Below are 16,017 nucleotides of genomic sequence, written 5' to 3' on the forward strand. Positions count from 1 at the left end.
TTCACTGAACACGAATGCCCAAGCAGACAAAGAAGGACCAGAGAGGCTCTGGAACACGAAAGGAAATGCAAATGATGACAAATGGTGATGGGCCACTTCAGAGCCACACCCAAACAGCAGCCGTGCTGGAAGATGGGGCGTAATCTCACTGTTTCCACCAGGACCCAGAGATAATCTCGCTTTCTGATAAAATAAAACCTAAGGTTCAAGGAGGTTACAGCAGGTACCAATCGCTATTAAATATTCCGGTAATATATGACGTAGACATTTTCATCTATAAAACAACCAGGTGGGTTTAAGAAAAAAATCACCGTAAGTACTTCTTGAATGAATGGTGACTAATTTCAAAAAGTGGTATTAAATAATAAACTATGTATTTTGAAATGATATCATCAATTGACACTCCCAACGTAAATACTGATTTGGCCAATGGGCACTTTCAAAAACATCTTCACCCCGCTATTGGTTTGCCGTGGGGATTTACTGGAAAGTTGCAGGAAGGCCTCCCCCTGCTCGCTCGCCAGGCCCGCACGACGCACCCAGGGAAGCAACTGCAAGGAGGCTCCGCATGCCCTAGAGTGGCTCACTGCTCAATCAGTAACCCTGGCAGAACAGATGGGGGAAGGAATTAAACATCTAAACAAACTGTCTGCCCACCTATGTTGTGAAAGTAAACTGCGAACTTGGATGAACCAATTTACCGCTAATGCAAAAGAAATTTTTTTCCTGGCAACCTTTAAATTTCAGGTAGCTGACGGTGTGTGTGTTTTTTATATATATACACACACTCTTACAGACTTTATCATCTACGGGAGTCCTTCACATTTTAACATCACAGACATTTGTTTTAAAAAGACCTATAAATATTCTAATTCATATTCTAAAATGTACTGCAGATTCGGGAGAAGTATATATGTCATAAGAATTATGGATTCCATGGTTTCTTGGCATTTCTTTCATAAATATATGTTCTCTAATAATTTTTAAGAGATTGTAACTGCCACCTGCTGGGAATTAGAATGCTATAAGCTTTCTGGCTGGCTCCTAGCATTCACACACAATTCCTGCACACAGCCTACATCGGACCTTCCAGAGCAATCTCTGGCTACAACAGGCAACGTTCTTGAACAAGAGAAAAGCTAAGTGGGTATAACACTGGTGACTGGTTCATACTTAACACGTATCTTCCCAGAGCTTTCTATACTTGCTCTTTATTCCGAAGCAGCACACTTTATGGGACTCCAAGAAACTGGGTCTTTATGACCCAAATAAAAATAGCCACTGTAAAATACTGCGGGTTTATCCCTGGTGTTACCAGTTAGCGTTACTTTCGCATACGTTCTTATGCTTCGGAGAATTTAAAATTAAATTTTATGCTAAACTAGAACCACTCCAAAGTATCAGCTGCAAACAAAAGACCACATGGCACTGAAAAAAAACTTCAGGTGAAAAACAGCGACTACAAGAACTGACAGACACAAGGAAAACCTGCTCCTTACAGACACTGACAGATGCCAACGTCGAACTAAAAAAATACCATTTTGATCATGTTTTAAAAATGTTCAATTTCAAGCCAGAATGGGATGGTTTTTAATATCCAGAAAGAGTACAGATAGTGAGTGGACACATGTAACAAGAGGTTTTAATATTAATTCTCATGACAAAGCACACAACTTCTACCTGGACCGAAGACCTAATATGCCCCTTAATGCTGGCGATGACGCGTTTCCGGAACCATCAGGAAGGAGAAGGCTTTCAGAAGCACCTTAAGGACAGGTGTGTTGTGGGTTATTAATAATTAAACAAACTATTTGAGGTGTATGCAGTTTTAGAAAGGGTACCAACGCAACTTTTTATTTTCACAAAAATCTTCCAAGTTTGAAGACCTAGTTTCACAGTCTGGTAGAAACGGCAGAATTTTGTCCAAGGTTAAGCAAAATGTTAAATATGCGTGGTGTACTATTTTTACCTACAGATTAAATGTGCAAACATAAGAAACTCTGTCCTCACTTATTTCTCTTAAGATCTCTGAAAGACTGTATTGACAACCCAGAAAATGACACCTTTTACATTTCTTCTTTGTTGTGTTTAAAATAAGCAAATAAAATGCCATTCATTACACTTCAGTTTAGCCAGGTTCTAACTGCCCCTCTGCCTATGCCAATGCATGCTGCCAACTACCTTTGCCCGTATTCTATATGATTTCCCAGCTCCTTCTGAAGAAGGTAATTTCTATCTTTGGCTTGAAATTTATACAGAATTTAATTTCCCTTTGTACTCTTATCAATACATAGCATCACAATGACTTTGAGTGAACCTTTGTATCAACATAGTTACCAAAATATTCTGGCCTATTTCAGATATTTTCAAAATATGGGTTAGATAAAATACAATAAAGATAGTAGGTTTTAAAAGAAAATTAAATAAAATGACAGTAAGTGAATGTTTTCTAAAAATTTGTTTCTAAGAACCAAAAATGCATCAAAAATACATTTTCAGCCCCTGGAAAATTTTTTTTACATTTATATGAAACAAAATTATAAACATTTTTTTTCTCTGTATAGCAATCACACTAGAGGCTATACATTTTCCAACATTCAAGTCATTTTTTTGCAATCTTTTTGTTAGTTCTAACTTGATTATCAAATAATTTTTATTTTTACACTATTACAGAAGTGCATTTCTCTAGGTTTCCAAAACCACCTTATTCAACCTTCCCCATCTGTCACCATCTGCTTCTTTTTAGCATGTACTTTTTGTGTGATCACATAAACATGTGAAAAATAACTAACATTCAGATGATTATCTGCTGGTACATTTGAGGACTGGGCATAATAAAAGTGAACTGCCAAAACGTACTTAACACTTTTAATTTTGTTGGGTCTTGCATGTAAGCTACATTTGATTTTCAAACTGTTTTACAGTTGGAAAGTCGATCAGGTACTGCTAACTCAAGAGCAAAGCTGAGACTAAATAATTAGCACTGTATAAAATGGTTTGAATCCGACGAGAGCCAACTCAAATAATGAAACTTAACAGTAAGGGTTGAGACGCGATTTCTAATTTCTTCTTTAATTTCTAGGTGGGAACGTAGAGTAGAGTTTGCACAACCGAATTCCCTTCAAAATATCCTACTGTCCACGGAGAGTGGCAGGTCGAGTGCGTTCCCTTCCAGTATCAGTAAGAGCAAAAACACATTCATGTATAACTGCAGACACAAGTGCATTTTGGAGCTGGAGCCCAGTAGTGCCTAGTCCATATGCCTGCTGGGCCTCTGCGTCTGCAGTCTCTTAGAAAACACATGACTTCCCTCCCCCGCCCCAGTAACACTAAACCTCTACAATTCTTCATCAAAAGAGGTAAAAGAACAAATATTTTTAAAATATTGTTTTCTCAACAAATGGCACTTTTATACTGTAAGACCTGTTTTTCCTGGTGGTCTTTGCCAGAAGAAGAAAGTTAAGTTCATTTAAAGCTTAAGTTTATTTACAAATCAGCTATAAATCTGATATACAGGACAGGAATCAGATTTGAACCGATTTCCACTAGTCTTTTTGAAGCATCTTTTAAACACCCTTCACCTTCAAACAGCAAAGCGTTTCCACCAGATTAAACTAACTGAAAGGGTGAGCCCTGTGAGGGCACAGTCCGAGCTCCCGGCCCGGGGAAACAAGGCTTGCACAAGGAGAGCAGAAGGGACGATGCTGACAGTGAGCCATGCACCAGAGAGGCAGTCTGAAAAATGCACTCCAGGCGGAAAAAAAAACTAGCACTTAGAGCCCATCAAGAAAAGTCTGGATTAACAAGGGTAAGTATGAGAAATTTCAGGGTTCAAAAGAGGTGCGACACACCCAGGGAAGTGAGGAGAGAGCTCGTTCCAGCCCCGGGCAGTCCCTCCCTCGCTCTGACCGTCTGTCTGATCACAGTGTCACCTCGCTCTCAGTGCAGAAGTGACTTTCCTTTCTTCCGGAGATGCAACCTAAACCGAACTCCATCCTGTCCACGTGTCCCCCCTCTGCTCTCCCTGCCTGCCCTTCCTGCCCCCGGACCCTCCCCGCAGCCCCCACTCCTCTCCCTTCCCTCCACCACCCTCCCCGCACCTCCACCGGAGCACTTAGTGTTTGCACAGTAGTCACTGTGCTCCGTACCGCGTCACCTTAGTAAATGTAAGATACTCGAGGACAGAAACCTTTTCTTACTGTCTTTGTGTTCCCCGCACCTAACATAATGTGTGGCACCTAATAAATATTCAGTGACTATTTCCTCAGTGAACGGATGAGTGTTCTCAGTGGAATGGTTCATACCGAAGACCAGAGAAAGGACCTCAATTCTTGTTGGTCAAAGTCAGAGTGAGCACATTCAGAGTTACTCTGATTTAACAAACATGCAGCGTGTGACATAAATACTTAAAATGAAAGAATCACAACTGCACAAGAAATGAATTGTTTCAGGATTTGTCATCCTCAAAAAGTAACTACAATGATCACTCTCCCCAATAAAAATGAGGTGTCAAGATTTTAATTATGAATCACCACGTAACAGCCAAAGTTATATAAACTGCTTTTAAACACCAGGCTTCTACAATATTAAAAATGTGTGTGTGTGTGCATATATACATATACACAGAGAGAGAAATGTTTTCTTACTTGTCTTTAAAACTAAATGATCAGTTTCTTGCGAACTGTATGTAAACTTTCCATTTAGAAACAACTGGGTGGGCCCTTCTCACATTATGTCCTTGGTTCTGTTCTTTGGTTGATGATGTTTGCCTACAGAACAACATCTTTGTTTCTTAGATCATCTGCTTTTAAAGTTGGATGTATTTACCTTTTTCAGAAGAAATGATTTCCCCTAACTGTGACACAGCCGATTTTGTTATTCTGAATTTGGGACAGCATCACCCATAGCCAATGAAGGCAGGGGACACTGAACTCCAGAGGAACAAAAAGTCTGTTTCTCACGACAGTCATGCGACACTCCGAGTCCAGAGTAGGTTCCCTGAGAGCGGTTTCCTTGGTGCCGTGTTCTCCGCAGCCACACCACCCAGAAAAACACCCAGCACGTGGCAGGCGCACCGAGTATGTCTGCCGAACACACGTGCAAATGAGCTACTCTGGAACCCTCAGCACGGGTCGTCCGTGGGAGCTGCTTGGGTCTGAACTCCAAACTGTGGCTACTGTCGTTCCATGAACTCTCCCAACGAAATACTTCCCAGTAATTATGAAAACCCACAATCCCACAAATCCAAGTGATCCGTTCCTTTGTTTCTAAGGCAAATCCAAATGGTTTGTAAAACTGTAAATACTTTTGAAGTCCTTCAATTATTGTTTAGTAAGTGAATCAAAAAGGGCATAATAAAAAAAAATAAAATGTGTATGGCTGACAACTAAAAATGGACTTCTACTGTAGTTAATGCCTTTGTGCCCATAAAGTTTATAAAATTGAATAGGCATATATATCCTTGCCCTGTAATATCATGCTATGTAAGTGACAGGGCCTGGAGATACGGCTCGGTTGATTGGGCCACCTCCCGCCAAGCACAAGGCCCCCGGTTCCGGGCACGTGCCTGGGTCGCAGGCCAGGCCAGGCCCCGTCCCCAGTTGGGGCGTGAACGAGAGACAACTGATCGGTGTTTCTTTCCTTCTCTTTCTCCCTCCCTTCCCCTTTCTTTAAAAATATACAAACAAAATCTTTTTTTTTAAAGTGGGAGCAAAATAAGATGTGGTTCATGTTGAACTTCAGGTAAAAACAGTTGGACCTGCAATTTCTGAGCACGTAAGTAGCCTCCTCTGCAGAGCATCACAGCAGCGCTCCCCCCCCACCCCCCACAACACTGAGGGGGCCCGAGCCACGCCCACCTACCTCCGGGGCCAGGTACTCCGGTGTCCCACAGAACGTCTTCATCGTGGCCGCATCCGTGATCCCTTCTTTGCAAAGCCCGAAATCTGTAATTTTTATGTGGCCATCTTTATCCAGCATCAAATTCTCCAACTGCATGGGAAGAGAAATAACACGACTTGCCCCATGTTCTTGGAACAGAGGAGAACGCTGTTTTGACACCACTATTGAGTGTTGAGTAAGACACTTTGGGAGGAGGACACAGTTGTGAACAGAGCTTTCAGTACTTATAAACCCTGTGGCTTCTGAATGTATATGTAAAAAGAAACATGTTTTATTAAATACTTTGATAACAAAATTATTGACTTGTTAAACCAATGGGAGTAAGAGCCATTATGGTGTAAGTTCTAAGAACTAAAGCCTAATGAACTTTTCCGAACAAAAACCAATCCTCTTTGTATTTAAATGAACTGTGATCCAAACAGTCCCAAAGAGAGGAGCATCTTCTTCTGGAGACATACAGATGGTTTTCAACAGTTTCTCCTGGGGATCTGCTGCTATTATAAAATATTCACTTAGAGAACGCTTTTTTGCTGATTGTTGTAATCAAATCTAAATCTTATTATGCAAAGTAAGGTGGGTATCCTCTTTTGCAGTTCTTTGTAATGAAGAAATACCAACCATTTTAAACATAAAAAGAATTACCCAACATTCAACAGTTAATGAAAATATATAGCACAAATATTACCTAGTTGGAATGTCTTTGAAGCCATTAGTGACAAAACACCAAAGACAGTATTAAAGATGTAACCGAATAGCGAGATCACCTGCCTCAATAAGATCTTGTAAAAAAATTAAAATAGCCCTGGCTGGCATAGCTCAGTGGATTGAGCTCGGGCTGCGAACCAAAGTGTCGCAGGTTTGATTCCTAGTCAGGGCACATGCCTGGGTTGCAGGCCACGACCCCCAGCAACCGCACATTGATGTTTCTCTCTTTCTCTCTCTCTATCTCCCTCCCTTCCCTCTGTAAAAACAAATATATAAAATATTTTAAAAATTAAAATAAAAGTTCTTTTATTATCTAAATTCAGAAATCTTGCATCTTCCATGTGCTTCTCTACTAACTGGAACCTGAAATCCAAGCCTAATTTGCACAGATGGCAACGAGTCCTGAACATGAAAACCCAACAGAAACATCCAGAAAGTGTCTCTGTCTGCTTCTCTTTCTTCCCACGATCTCCTTCTCTCTGCCTTCGCCTTTCTCTTCTTCACGCTTCTGGTTTTCTCCCATTTTCCTTCTTTCTGCCTCCCTCCCATAAACTGCCACAGTGAGGAACAGAAGTCCAGTACATGCTGGAGGGTCTGCTGTTTTGTTGAATAAGGAATACAGTTTCATTTCTGAGACGGAAGGGGTTCTCCTGACAACAGTGGTTTAACCTTCCTGTGAAGGAGGGGATCCCGAGGGGCTGTGTGGTTGGAGTGGGAACTGGGGAGGCATCTTGAGACTCGGCAGGTGAAGAAAGCGGGCTGTTTTCATTCAGACTGGGGGTCTGCTGGGGTGGACGGCAGGGAGCTGACGGAGATGGGGTGGGGGGGCTGTGGTAAACGAGGCTCTGAACCCACCCCTCTGCACCGTCACAGAGTCTACCATGATCTCACTCTACTTGAATAAACACGAAGTCATTAGTAAGGAGATGACAGAGACAAATCCGAGACGGATCAGTCACAGTGGACACCCAGGTCAGTGTTTGGTGGTGTTTTTTTTTTAATACGGCCGGTATACATCTATTTAAAACCTTCATCCTCTGATCTTCGCCAACTTTATTCAACATATAGTTCACCCTCCCTGAGATCTGAATGCACTCCCCCTGTAGGTTCCTTTCCATCTCTGGAGGGACGTCATGAAAAGAACCTCCGGCCTGGAGCGAGGATCTGCGGGCTCCAACGACCCTGACCATGTCACCAACTCGGTCCACTACTTGAAGTCACTCACTGGGTTCCAGAAGTCAGGGACCTCCCCTGTAAACTAAGGATCCGCTCTAACTTTCTGTGATACCACGTAAGGGTCTCACTCTATTATGGATAATCCTGTGTAATATGGATACAAGTCGAATTGTGTAAATTTTTAATGTTTGGCTGCTTACACTGTGCATATTCTTCTTGATATATATTCATGTTTCTGTCCCATGTTTTTATATATTTACTTAAGACTTCTAAGGTAAGGCTATACTTAAAAAAATAACCTTAGCAGGGATCACTTAATTCTTTAGCAAAGTTAGTGGTTTATGCATATGGTAACCGTATGACTCCCATTCACATGTAAAGCAGGTTCTTTATGTTGCAGTTTAACACATTCAATGTTTCCACCATCAGAAAGGGTGGGGCAATGAAAACCACATTAATGAACTTCAATACACCAATATGTTCATGCTCATTCTGTTAATGGTAAATATTGACCAAGACCATCTTGATTATACCATTCTTTATACAATGCTAGCATTCTTTACTTTGTTTCTTTAGGCTAGTAAGTCTACCTTCCAGCTTCAAACATTGTGGATATGTTACCAAGTGCTTCAGAAATTATTCTCATTTCCTTAACTCCAGGGTGTGCCGCCCCTTCCCTCTCAAAGAGAACTCATGAAATACAAAGTGGGAATGAAGGGAGGCGATTCAGGCAGAGAAGAAGTAACCATTTCTAAGTAAATTTGGAAATGCCATATAGCTAATTTTTTTGAAAAAAAAAAAAACAAAAAACAAAAAACCTAATTCAAGATGTTGAAACATTATAGGATTATTTGGCCACGCAGACACCAGATACAGGGATGCTTGACTCCGGACATCCCTGGTGATAAGAAGCGTCAGGCTCAGTACAACCACACCGTGGACTGGTGTGCAGCCCTGGCCCACTGTGGCACCTGGCTGGCCATCCCTGATCCAGTCATCGTCACACGGTTCATTTTTCCTAAATATAGTATTTTACAGCTTCCTTATAACTCTGGTTAATGATAATATTATGCAAACCTACATACTATATTTCACTGTCATTATGTAAAATAATACTTTGTGAGATAGTTACTCTTTAGGGTCATTCATCACATAAAGGAATGTGATAGAAACATCTTGAAACAACCTCCACAACTGCTTAAACAATTTGACAACTGAAGGATCCTGGGTGCCCAGACAAGAGAGTGAGGGGATCCTTGAGGTTTCTTCTTTATGCCGTAATACGGATACAAACAGAATTTCAGAAAAGATTCACCTAACTCCTATTTCTACAAATCAAATTACACTGTAAATAAATGAGTCCTTGATAAATAAACATAGCAATCCTGTGTCCGATTTTAACAGGCCAGCATTGCTACATGGTTTACTGATTGAGAAAGCAGGATGGCCACATCTAGAACCTGTTCCACAGGTGTCAGGGCACACATGTCCTCATGTGGCCCATCGGAGTCCAAACAGTGTCATGAAACCACTGCACCCCTGAGGGGCTAGTCCAGGGGTCAGCACACCGGGACCCATGGGTGAAATCTGGCCTCCTGCAGAGAGACCACACAGGCAGCAAAACCCAAAATATACCCTATCTGACCTTTACCGATCCCAGAGCTATTCTGAAGGTCTCATCCAGAAGGAAGTTTGAGAAGTGGACTCACTCTTACCAATAAAACAAATACAGCGCTTTTTACAACGCAAGTTAAACAAACAAAAGGCTACATTACAATACTCCAGGTATTTTATACCAAAAAAATGAATACCAAAATTAAACCAAATCTTTTCCTCCAATAAAGTCTTATTTCAGTTTCTTCACAATCCATCAGAGGATGTTAGACTATAACAATGAAACTTATTTTAAAGCATCACTTGAAAAGTGACTTGACGTTTAATCAGCTGTGTAACGTTACCCAAAACTTTCACAGAAAACTGAAACTGTTCTTGGTAGATCATCCTTCATCGATTCTTCCCCACCGAAAACTCGGACACGAAGGAGCTACATACACATCAGTGAAGGAAGTTTCATCTCAAAGGCAGTAAACTACATTATTAAACAGAATGCTTTTCCCCCAATTAAATCTGCTTTTTTCCAAACTGTGTAACTTTGTAATTATTCTGTTTGTCCCTCTAGTCTCTGCAAACAACAAAATTTTGATTACTTTTTTTTTTTTTTTTTTTACCTTGAGATCCCGGTACACAATCTTCCCGGAATGCAGGTAGTCCAGGGCCGAGACGATCTCCGCGCCGTAGAAGCGCGTGCGGTCCTCGGAGAACACCCGCTCTCTCGACAAATGGAAAAACAGCTGCAGGGTAAACAGCAGGGACAGGATTGTAATAATTACTGATTTAGTGGGGAAATTAACACAAACATAGAACACCTCTCATCACCATATTGTGATGATAGATGGTGTGCTCTCAGCGGACGCTCGGCACTCTTAGACGGCAGCTGGCTTATCTTTCCAGGTTTCCGAGGGGAGACGGCGAGCTGTTAAATCAGCGTTTTAATCAATATACCAATCTTGTTTAAGGCGTTCTGCCTGCTACCATTTAACCTTCCGTTACTGGAGGAAAAGAGTAGGCATCGTCGGGTTGCATTTCCCCTTCACCGGACTTGTTTTCACCCTTTCAAGGATTAGGTGTTGAGACATCATTCAAATAAATGAACACGAGCATAAATGTAATATTTCTATTTAATTATCTGATTTACATGGGATTTCAGAGACGGGACTGCCGATTGGCTGGAGCTGATTTACGTGAACTTGTTCTGTTCTCCATCTGTTGATGCATCGTATCTGCAGAAGTGTTCCCAAAGTTTGAACCGGTGTTTTCTACGGTGAGGAGCTGTAAGGCTTTCAGTTTTGACTTTAGTCACATCTAACGTGGGCTGAGAAACTCCCATTATTCCCCTTCTAATTCTCAGTGTCTATTCTTTCTGTTTGCAGAATAAACTACGACACTAATCTTTCTCAGAGAGTCACTTAAACTGGAAGCCCAGCCATTTCCTGGTTAACCTCCACTCAGCAGCCGACAAGCACCTATCGGGGGGCTCACTGTGGCCAGGCATCTGGCTCTCCATCTTAGTCTGCTCTTTACGTAGGAAACTGCCTTTCTCATCTCTCAGTTTGACAGTGTGGGTGAGGAGTAGGCTTCAGGCCCAGCTGACCTCTGCTGGACTATTCCAGGGCATCAGGAAACCCCCAAGAACAGGGACAGGTTGTTGCCAATGCAGATGCCCTGCCAGGTGTCACAGGAAATGCCCAACACGTCTGCGGTTAGAGAGACGAACCAGCCTTTCAAGGTGCTCCTTCCTCGCCGCAGGATCCGAGATCAGCTCTGCCTTCAGCGACTCTTGGTGCTTCTGCAAATTTACGGCCATGACGGTTAACGAGATTTGCTGCCTACAGACCAAGTCAGAGCTTAGGTAACACACAAGAGGTTTCCTACAGATTCCTTCTCCTCCTTTCCCACCTCCCCTCCACTGAAGAGTCTATCATGGTTTCGGCATAAACTGCGTGCAGAGCCAATGGCCACATTAAAGAGAGACAGGTAGTATCATGCACCTGTTGTCAAAAACACTCGCTCAACATTAGTTAGAGCAAAACTAAAACATCAGGCAGAGGGTCTTTAAACTTCGATGCTGCCTGTTATATGGCCATATTTTATCAAAGCTAAGATGCCACTGACTGGGATTCCATCACTGTCTTATGTTAAAACAAAGTAAGGGGGAAAAGTTAATCAAACCTACAACCCACCATCAAACAGAAAAGGCATTCTGACTACAGAAAGGTCAAGTGTGTCTGACAAAGGGTCGAATACACAACGCCAAAAGTCCAACCAATGTATACAATTACCCGGCAGTATTTTTCAAAGTTCATTCATGTTATACAGGCATAGACATAACCATTCAAACGAGCGCAGGGAGTGAGAAGCGCGGCGCATCAGTAAAGACCCTCTGAATGACTTCGGGGTCAGAATCATCTCTGCCACGCTTTATGCAAAACATCACCACCTTGGGTGAAGGAGCCCTTGTCACCTCTATGTAGATTTGTGGCAGTGTTCCAGCAAAATGAAAATAGTGGTTAAGTTTATAAATTGTCCTAAAATAATGTCGAGCCTACCACCCACTCATCTACTGTACAAAAGACACGGATGCCCGAAATCCATATAATACATGCAGGCTTCTGGATCTTTATTTAGAACATATATCTTCGATTTGTCTCCCAGCCAATGTCTATAAAAATATATGCTAAAAAATTACACTGAAGGAGAGTTCTATTTATTTCTCAATCTGCCGTCCTCTGATACCTCCCCTTGCTACATTATGGGACTTATTTTCGTTACGATAACTAAGAACCTCTTAATTGCCAAGCCCAGTTATTGACGGTCTCAACCCGTCTTCCTCTCTGGAGCCGAGTGCCACAGCCATGGCCTGACCTTCCCGAATCCCGCCTCTGGCTTTGGCAACAGGACTCTCCCCTGACTTTCTACCTGGCCCTCTCGATATTGTTTGGCTTTGAACCAGCTTTCCATTTAGTGAGCATTGATTATGTTAAATTTACTCTGTGGGGCCCAGGGGAGAGAAAAGGAAGACATATGTAATGATTAGAACCCCTGCCCCCAACACACTCAAACGCAAAGAAGGAGATTCATGCACAGGTACAAGCGAGAGGGCCGTGTGATAAGTTTTCCATTCTGACATTAAAAATGCTTTGGAGGCAAAGAATGATTAATCTTTATGATCCCAGGAAACTTCACAATTAAAAATGGGACTTTTTTTAAAGGATGGAATTTTTCACAAAGAGACGCTCCAAAGGGAAGCCTACAAAAGACTGCTCTTCACGTTTTATCCATCTTTATCTTTTTAGCAGCCTAGCACAGTACCTGCACATAATAGATAACTAGTAAGTGCTTGTGAAAGAATTAATTCTAAAGAGAAAAAAGCAGCAACGGCAAGAAAACATTAAAGGAACACTCAGCTGAAGAATGACATGCATTCAGGCCAACGACAGGGCTCAAGGAAAAAGAGATGAGGCGATATATAGCTTAGGGTCCTGGCTGCCAAGACACGGGCTTGAGATTTGTTCTGAGACAAGGGGAGACCCAGAGTTTGGTGTTAAAACAATTAGCATAATTTTAAAAAACCACCGTGGCAGCAATCGGAGAATCAATGAGAAAGGTCTCGGACTGGGTCCGGTAAACATCGCACGGATTGCAACAAGAACCTGCTGAGCACCTGTCAGCGCACCTGTGTGGCGAGCGGCAGCCACGGCAAGAGAACGGCAGCAGCCTGCAAGGACGTCACTCCTGGACCGGGACAGCCAGATGCATAAACAAGCCCACTAGAAATACGGTAGCTATGAAACAGAGAGCACATTCGAGTACGGGAAGGCAGTATCAGGAGTTACACAGGAGCTGAGTAGGAGCGTCCGAAGGACTTCAAGTAGAGTGGTGGTGACTGGCACTTCAAGAGTCATGATTCCAGAGGGCCTCGCCTATGCCCCTGGGGTGTCCGGGGGAGAAGAACGAAGTTGGGTTTCCCTGTGGGTGGCTGAGCGGATATTGCAGTAGCGGTATCGAGGGAGCAACTGGGGACAGGGACAGAGGAGCCACTGATTTTATTTTGACCTGTTAACATATCAACAAGCATGTGATACCACAGCTTTGAAATCAGGGGCCCCCAGGGTACAGAAGTGGACACGAGAGACATTGCTCCACAGATGTTGCGAGGACCAAGGAAGAGCGGTGTAGCCCAGGAAAACAGAAAAGAGAAGTAAGCTCAGAATCTTCGAGGGTCACTGCACACGTGGAAAAAAAAAAAGGGAGCAGAGCAGGACACTGTGACAAAGTCCTGAGGGAAGTGTCAGAGGAAAGGAGAATACACCTGCGGAACGGAGGAAAAGCACACTTCGGGAAGGATGCTGGCCGGGCTCAGGAATGAGGTCCTGCGTCACCTTTCAGGGACGGGAACGTGAAGGCGGGAACGTGAAGGCAGAAACGGTGCGCGACGCTTTCGGGAAAAATGAATGAGGTGAGCCGAGATGTTACTGAAACAGGAGATTTCTGCTGCAACATACTGAGCAGGGCTTTCAGGAAAAGTTGCCCGAAGAACACGGGAGATGCTATAAAAGTGACAATTCATATTAAAGGAGCAATGAAATCAGACAACCAGAAACAGGCTGTGTTATAAGTATTTAATATATGACAACATGGATGATGACGGTATACGACAAAGCATATGAGGAAAAAGTGACTATTTAATAAATGGTGCCATAAATAGTTGGTCAAATCTGGAGAAAAGTAAAATTCAATTTTCATCTCACCTCGCAACAAAATAAATTTAAGATGAAATTAATAGTTAAATATCAAATATGATGCTATTTTTTTAAAACCTGAAAATATAAATCAATGGTTATCTGGTTGCAGGATGAACAAGGATTTCCCAAGCAGGACATAAATGAAACAACCTGGCTGGTGTGGCTCACTGGATTGAGCACTGGCCTGTGAACCAAAGGGTCGCTGGTTGGATTCCCAGTCAGGGCACACGCCTGGGTTGCAGGCCAGGTCCCCAGTAGGGGGCGTGTGAGAAGCAGCCACTCATTGATGTTTTTCTCCCTCTCTTTCTCCTCCCCTTCCTCTAAATAAATAAATAAATAAATAAAGTCTTTAAAAAAAAAAAAAAGAAATGAAACAAACCCTAAGAGAGAAAACTGGTAAAATTAACCACATAGAACAGCAACAATATAAATAAAATTGAATATTTATAGCAAGTCTGACAACCCAAATGTCCACCACCAGCAGACAGATGAACAAATGTTGGTAGAGTCACGCATATGGATCGTAACTCAACAATAAAAGGAACAAACTACTGAGGAATGCAACCAAAGGCATAATTGCCAAAATGTTAGGCTGAGGAAAACCAGCAGACACAAAGGAGTCCACACTGTACCCTCCACTTCTGAGAAATTTTAGAAACAGTGAATCAAACCTTTAGTGTCACGTGTAGATGTCTGTCGAAAGTCATCTAACAGTGAACTTGTATTGCATGTCGATTACAGCTAAGTAATGGAAATAATCTAGATGTTCAAAAATTTGGTAAGGATTTAGTAAGTTATAGTACATCGACATAACTAACTAGTAGATATCTAGTATATATTTTATAATATTGAAAAAACTGGAAAATATACATACAGTATAAAAACAGAAAAAATATATTAACATGGTAATAGCAATTATTGCTAGATAGCGAGATTTAGAATGGTTTTTGTCTTGATTTATACCATGAAAATTACTTATAATTATTTGTTTACTCTGTTCCCCGGAACACTGTGCTTGCCTGAAATGCGGAGACTCCCTGTCTGGTTCATGTCATCGAGAACGTACTGAGTACACAGCACAGTAACTGGCTTAGAGCAGATGGTCAATAGGCTTTTTGTTCAATTGAACTGAAATAACTTTGTGGCTTCTTGATGTTTTCCATAACGAGTATGTACTGTTGTTACTTTCATAATGTAAAGGTTTCTAATAAATTTACTGTGAATACTTGTACTGACTTAGGCTTATGACAAATTTAGTACCCTAATCTTTGTTTTGACAGACGCACAGGGAAAAAAGAAAAATTATGCAAGTACTCCACAGCTTTGCTTCCTCAGCACTGAGCTTAATATGTAGCTCATATTACATGCTTAATAAATATGCATTACAAAGAATAAAGTTAAATTCAAAACTACTTTCCAAAGAATTATTTATAAGGAAAATAAGGTTTTGAATGTAAAGTACTTTCATTAGAAACTTTAAAAAATCATACACTGTAATGAATAAACTTGTTTTTATATAAAAATAGTAAGGCATTTGCTGCTTAAGCAAGAAACATATCTCAAAAAATTTAAGTTCCTTTAGGCAAAGACTAAGTATTTTATGTTGAGTTTAGCCATGCTGTAAAAACATAGCAATGTAAATAGATTATTTTAACCCACTGAATATACAGATCTGTATTTCATCACAAGCCCAGAATGCTTATTTTGACAACTGCTATATTTTGCAAAAATAGTTATATCCTTAATGCAACAAACTTCCCCAAAAATAAGATCTGGAGTTTAAAAATGTCCTGAGAATTATCACTGCAACTTAGATTTTAAACTGAATTATCTTTTATTTCTCTTACAAATAACGCCTACACAGAGAGCTTCT

General features: G+C 41.5%; 1 protein-coding gene across 1 annotated transcript in view; it reads right to left on the minus strand.

The window, feature by feature from the left end:
• AKT3 (AKT serine/threonine kinase 3) overlaps window positions 1–16,017 on the minus strand; it is a 190,461-nt gene that overhangs the window by 25,480 nt on the left and 148,964 nt on the right. Inside the window, exons 9-10 of the mRNA XM_028531272.1 lie at window positions 10,011–10,133; window positions 5,863–5,991 (exon numbers count right to left, since the gene is read on the minus strand). Of these exons, the coding sequence (XP_028387073.1) occupies window positions 5,863–5,991; window positions 10,011–10,133 (252 nt within the window). The remainder of the gene's footprint in view (window positions 1–5,862; window positions 5,992–10,010; window positions 10,134–16,017) is intronic.

The sequence above is a fragment of the Phyllostomus discolor genome, chromosome 15 (genome assembly GCF_004126475.2).
Source record: "Phyllostomus discolor isolate MPI-MPIP mPhyDis1 chromosome 15, mPhyDis1.pri.v3, whole genome shotgun sequence".
NCBI classification, from domain to species: Eukaryota; Metazoa; Chordata; class Mammalia; order Chiroptera; family Phyllostomidae; genus Phyllostomus; species Phyllostomus discolor.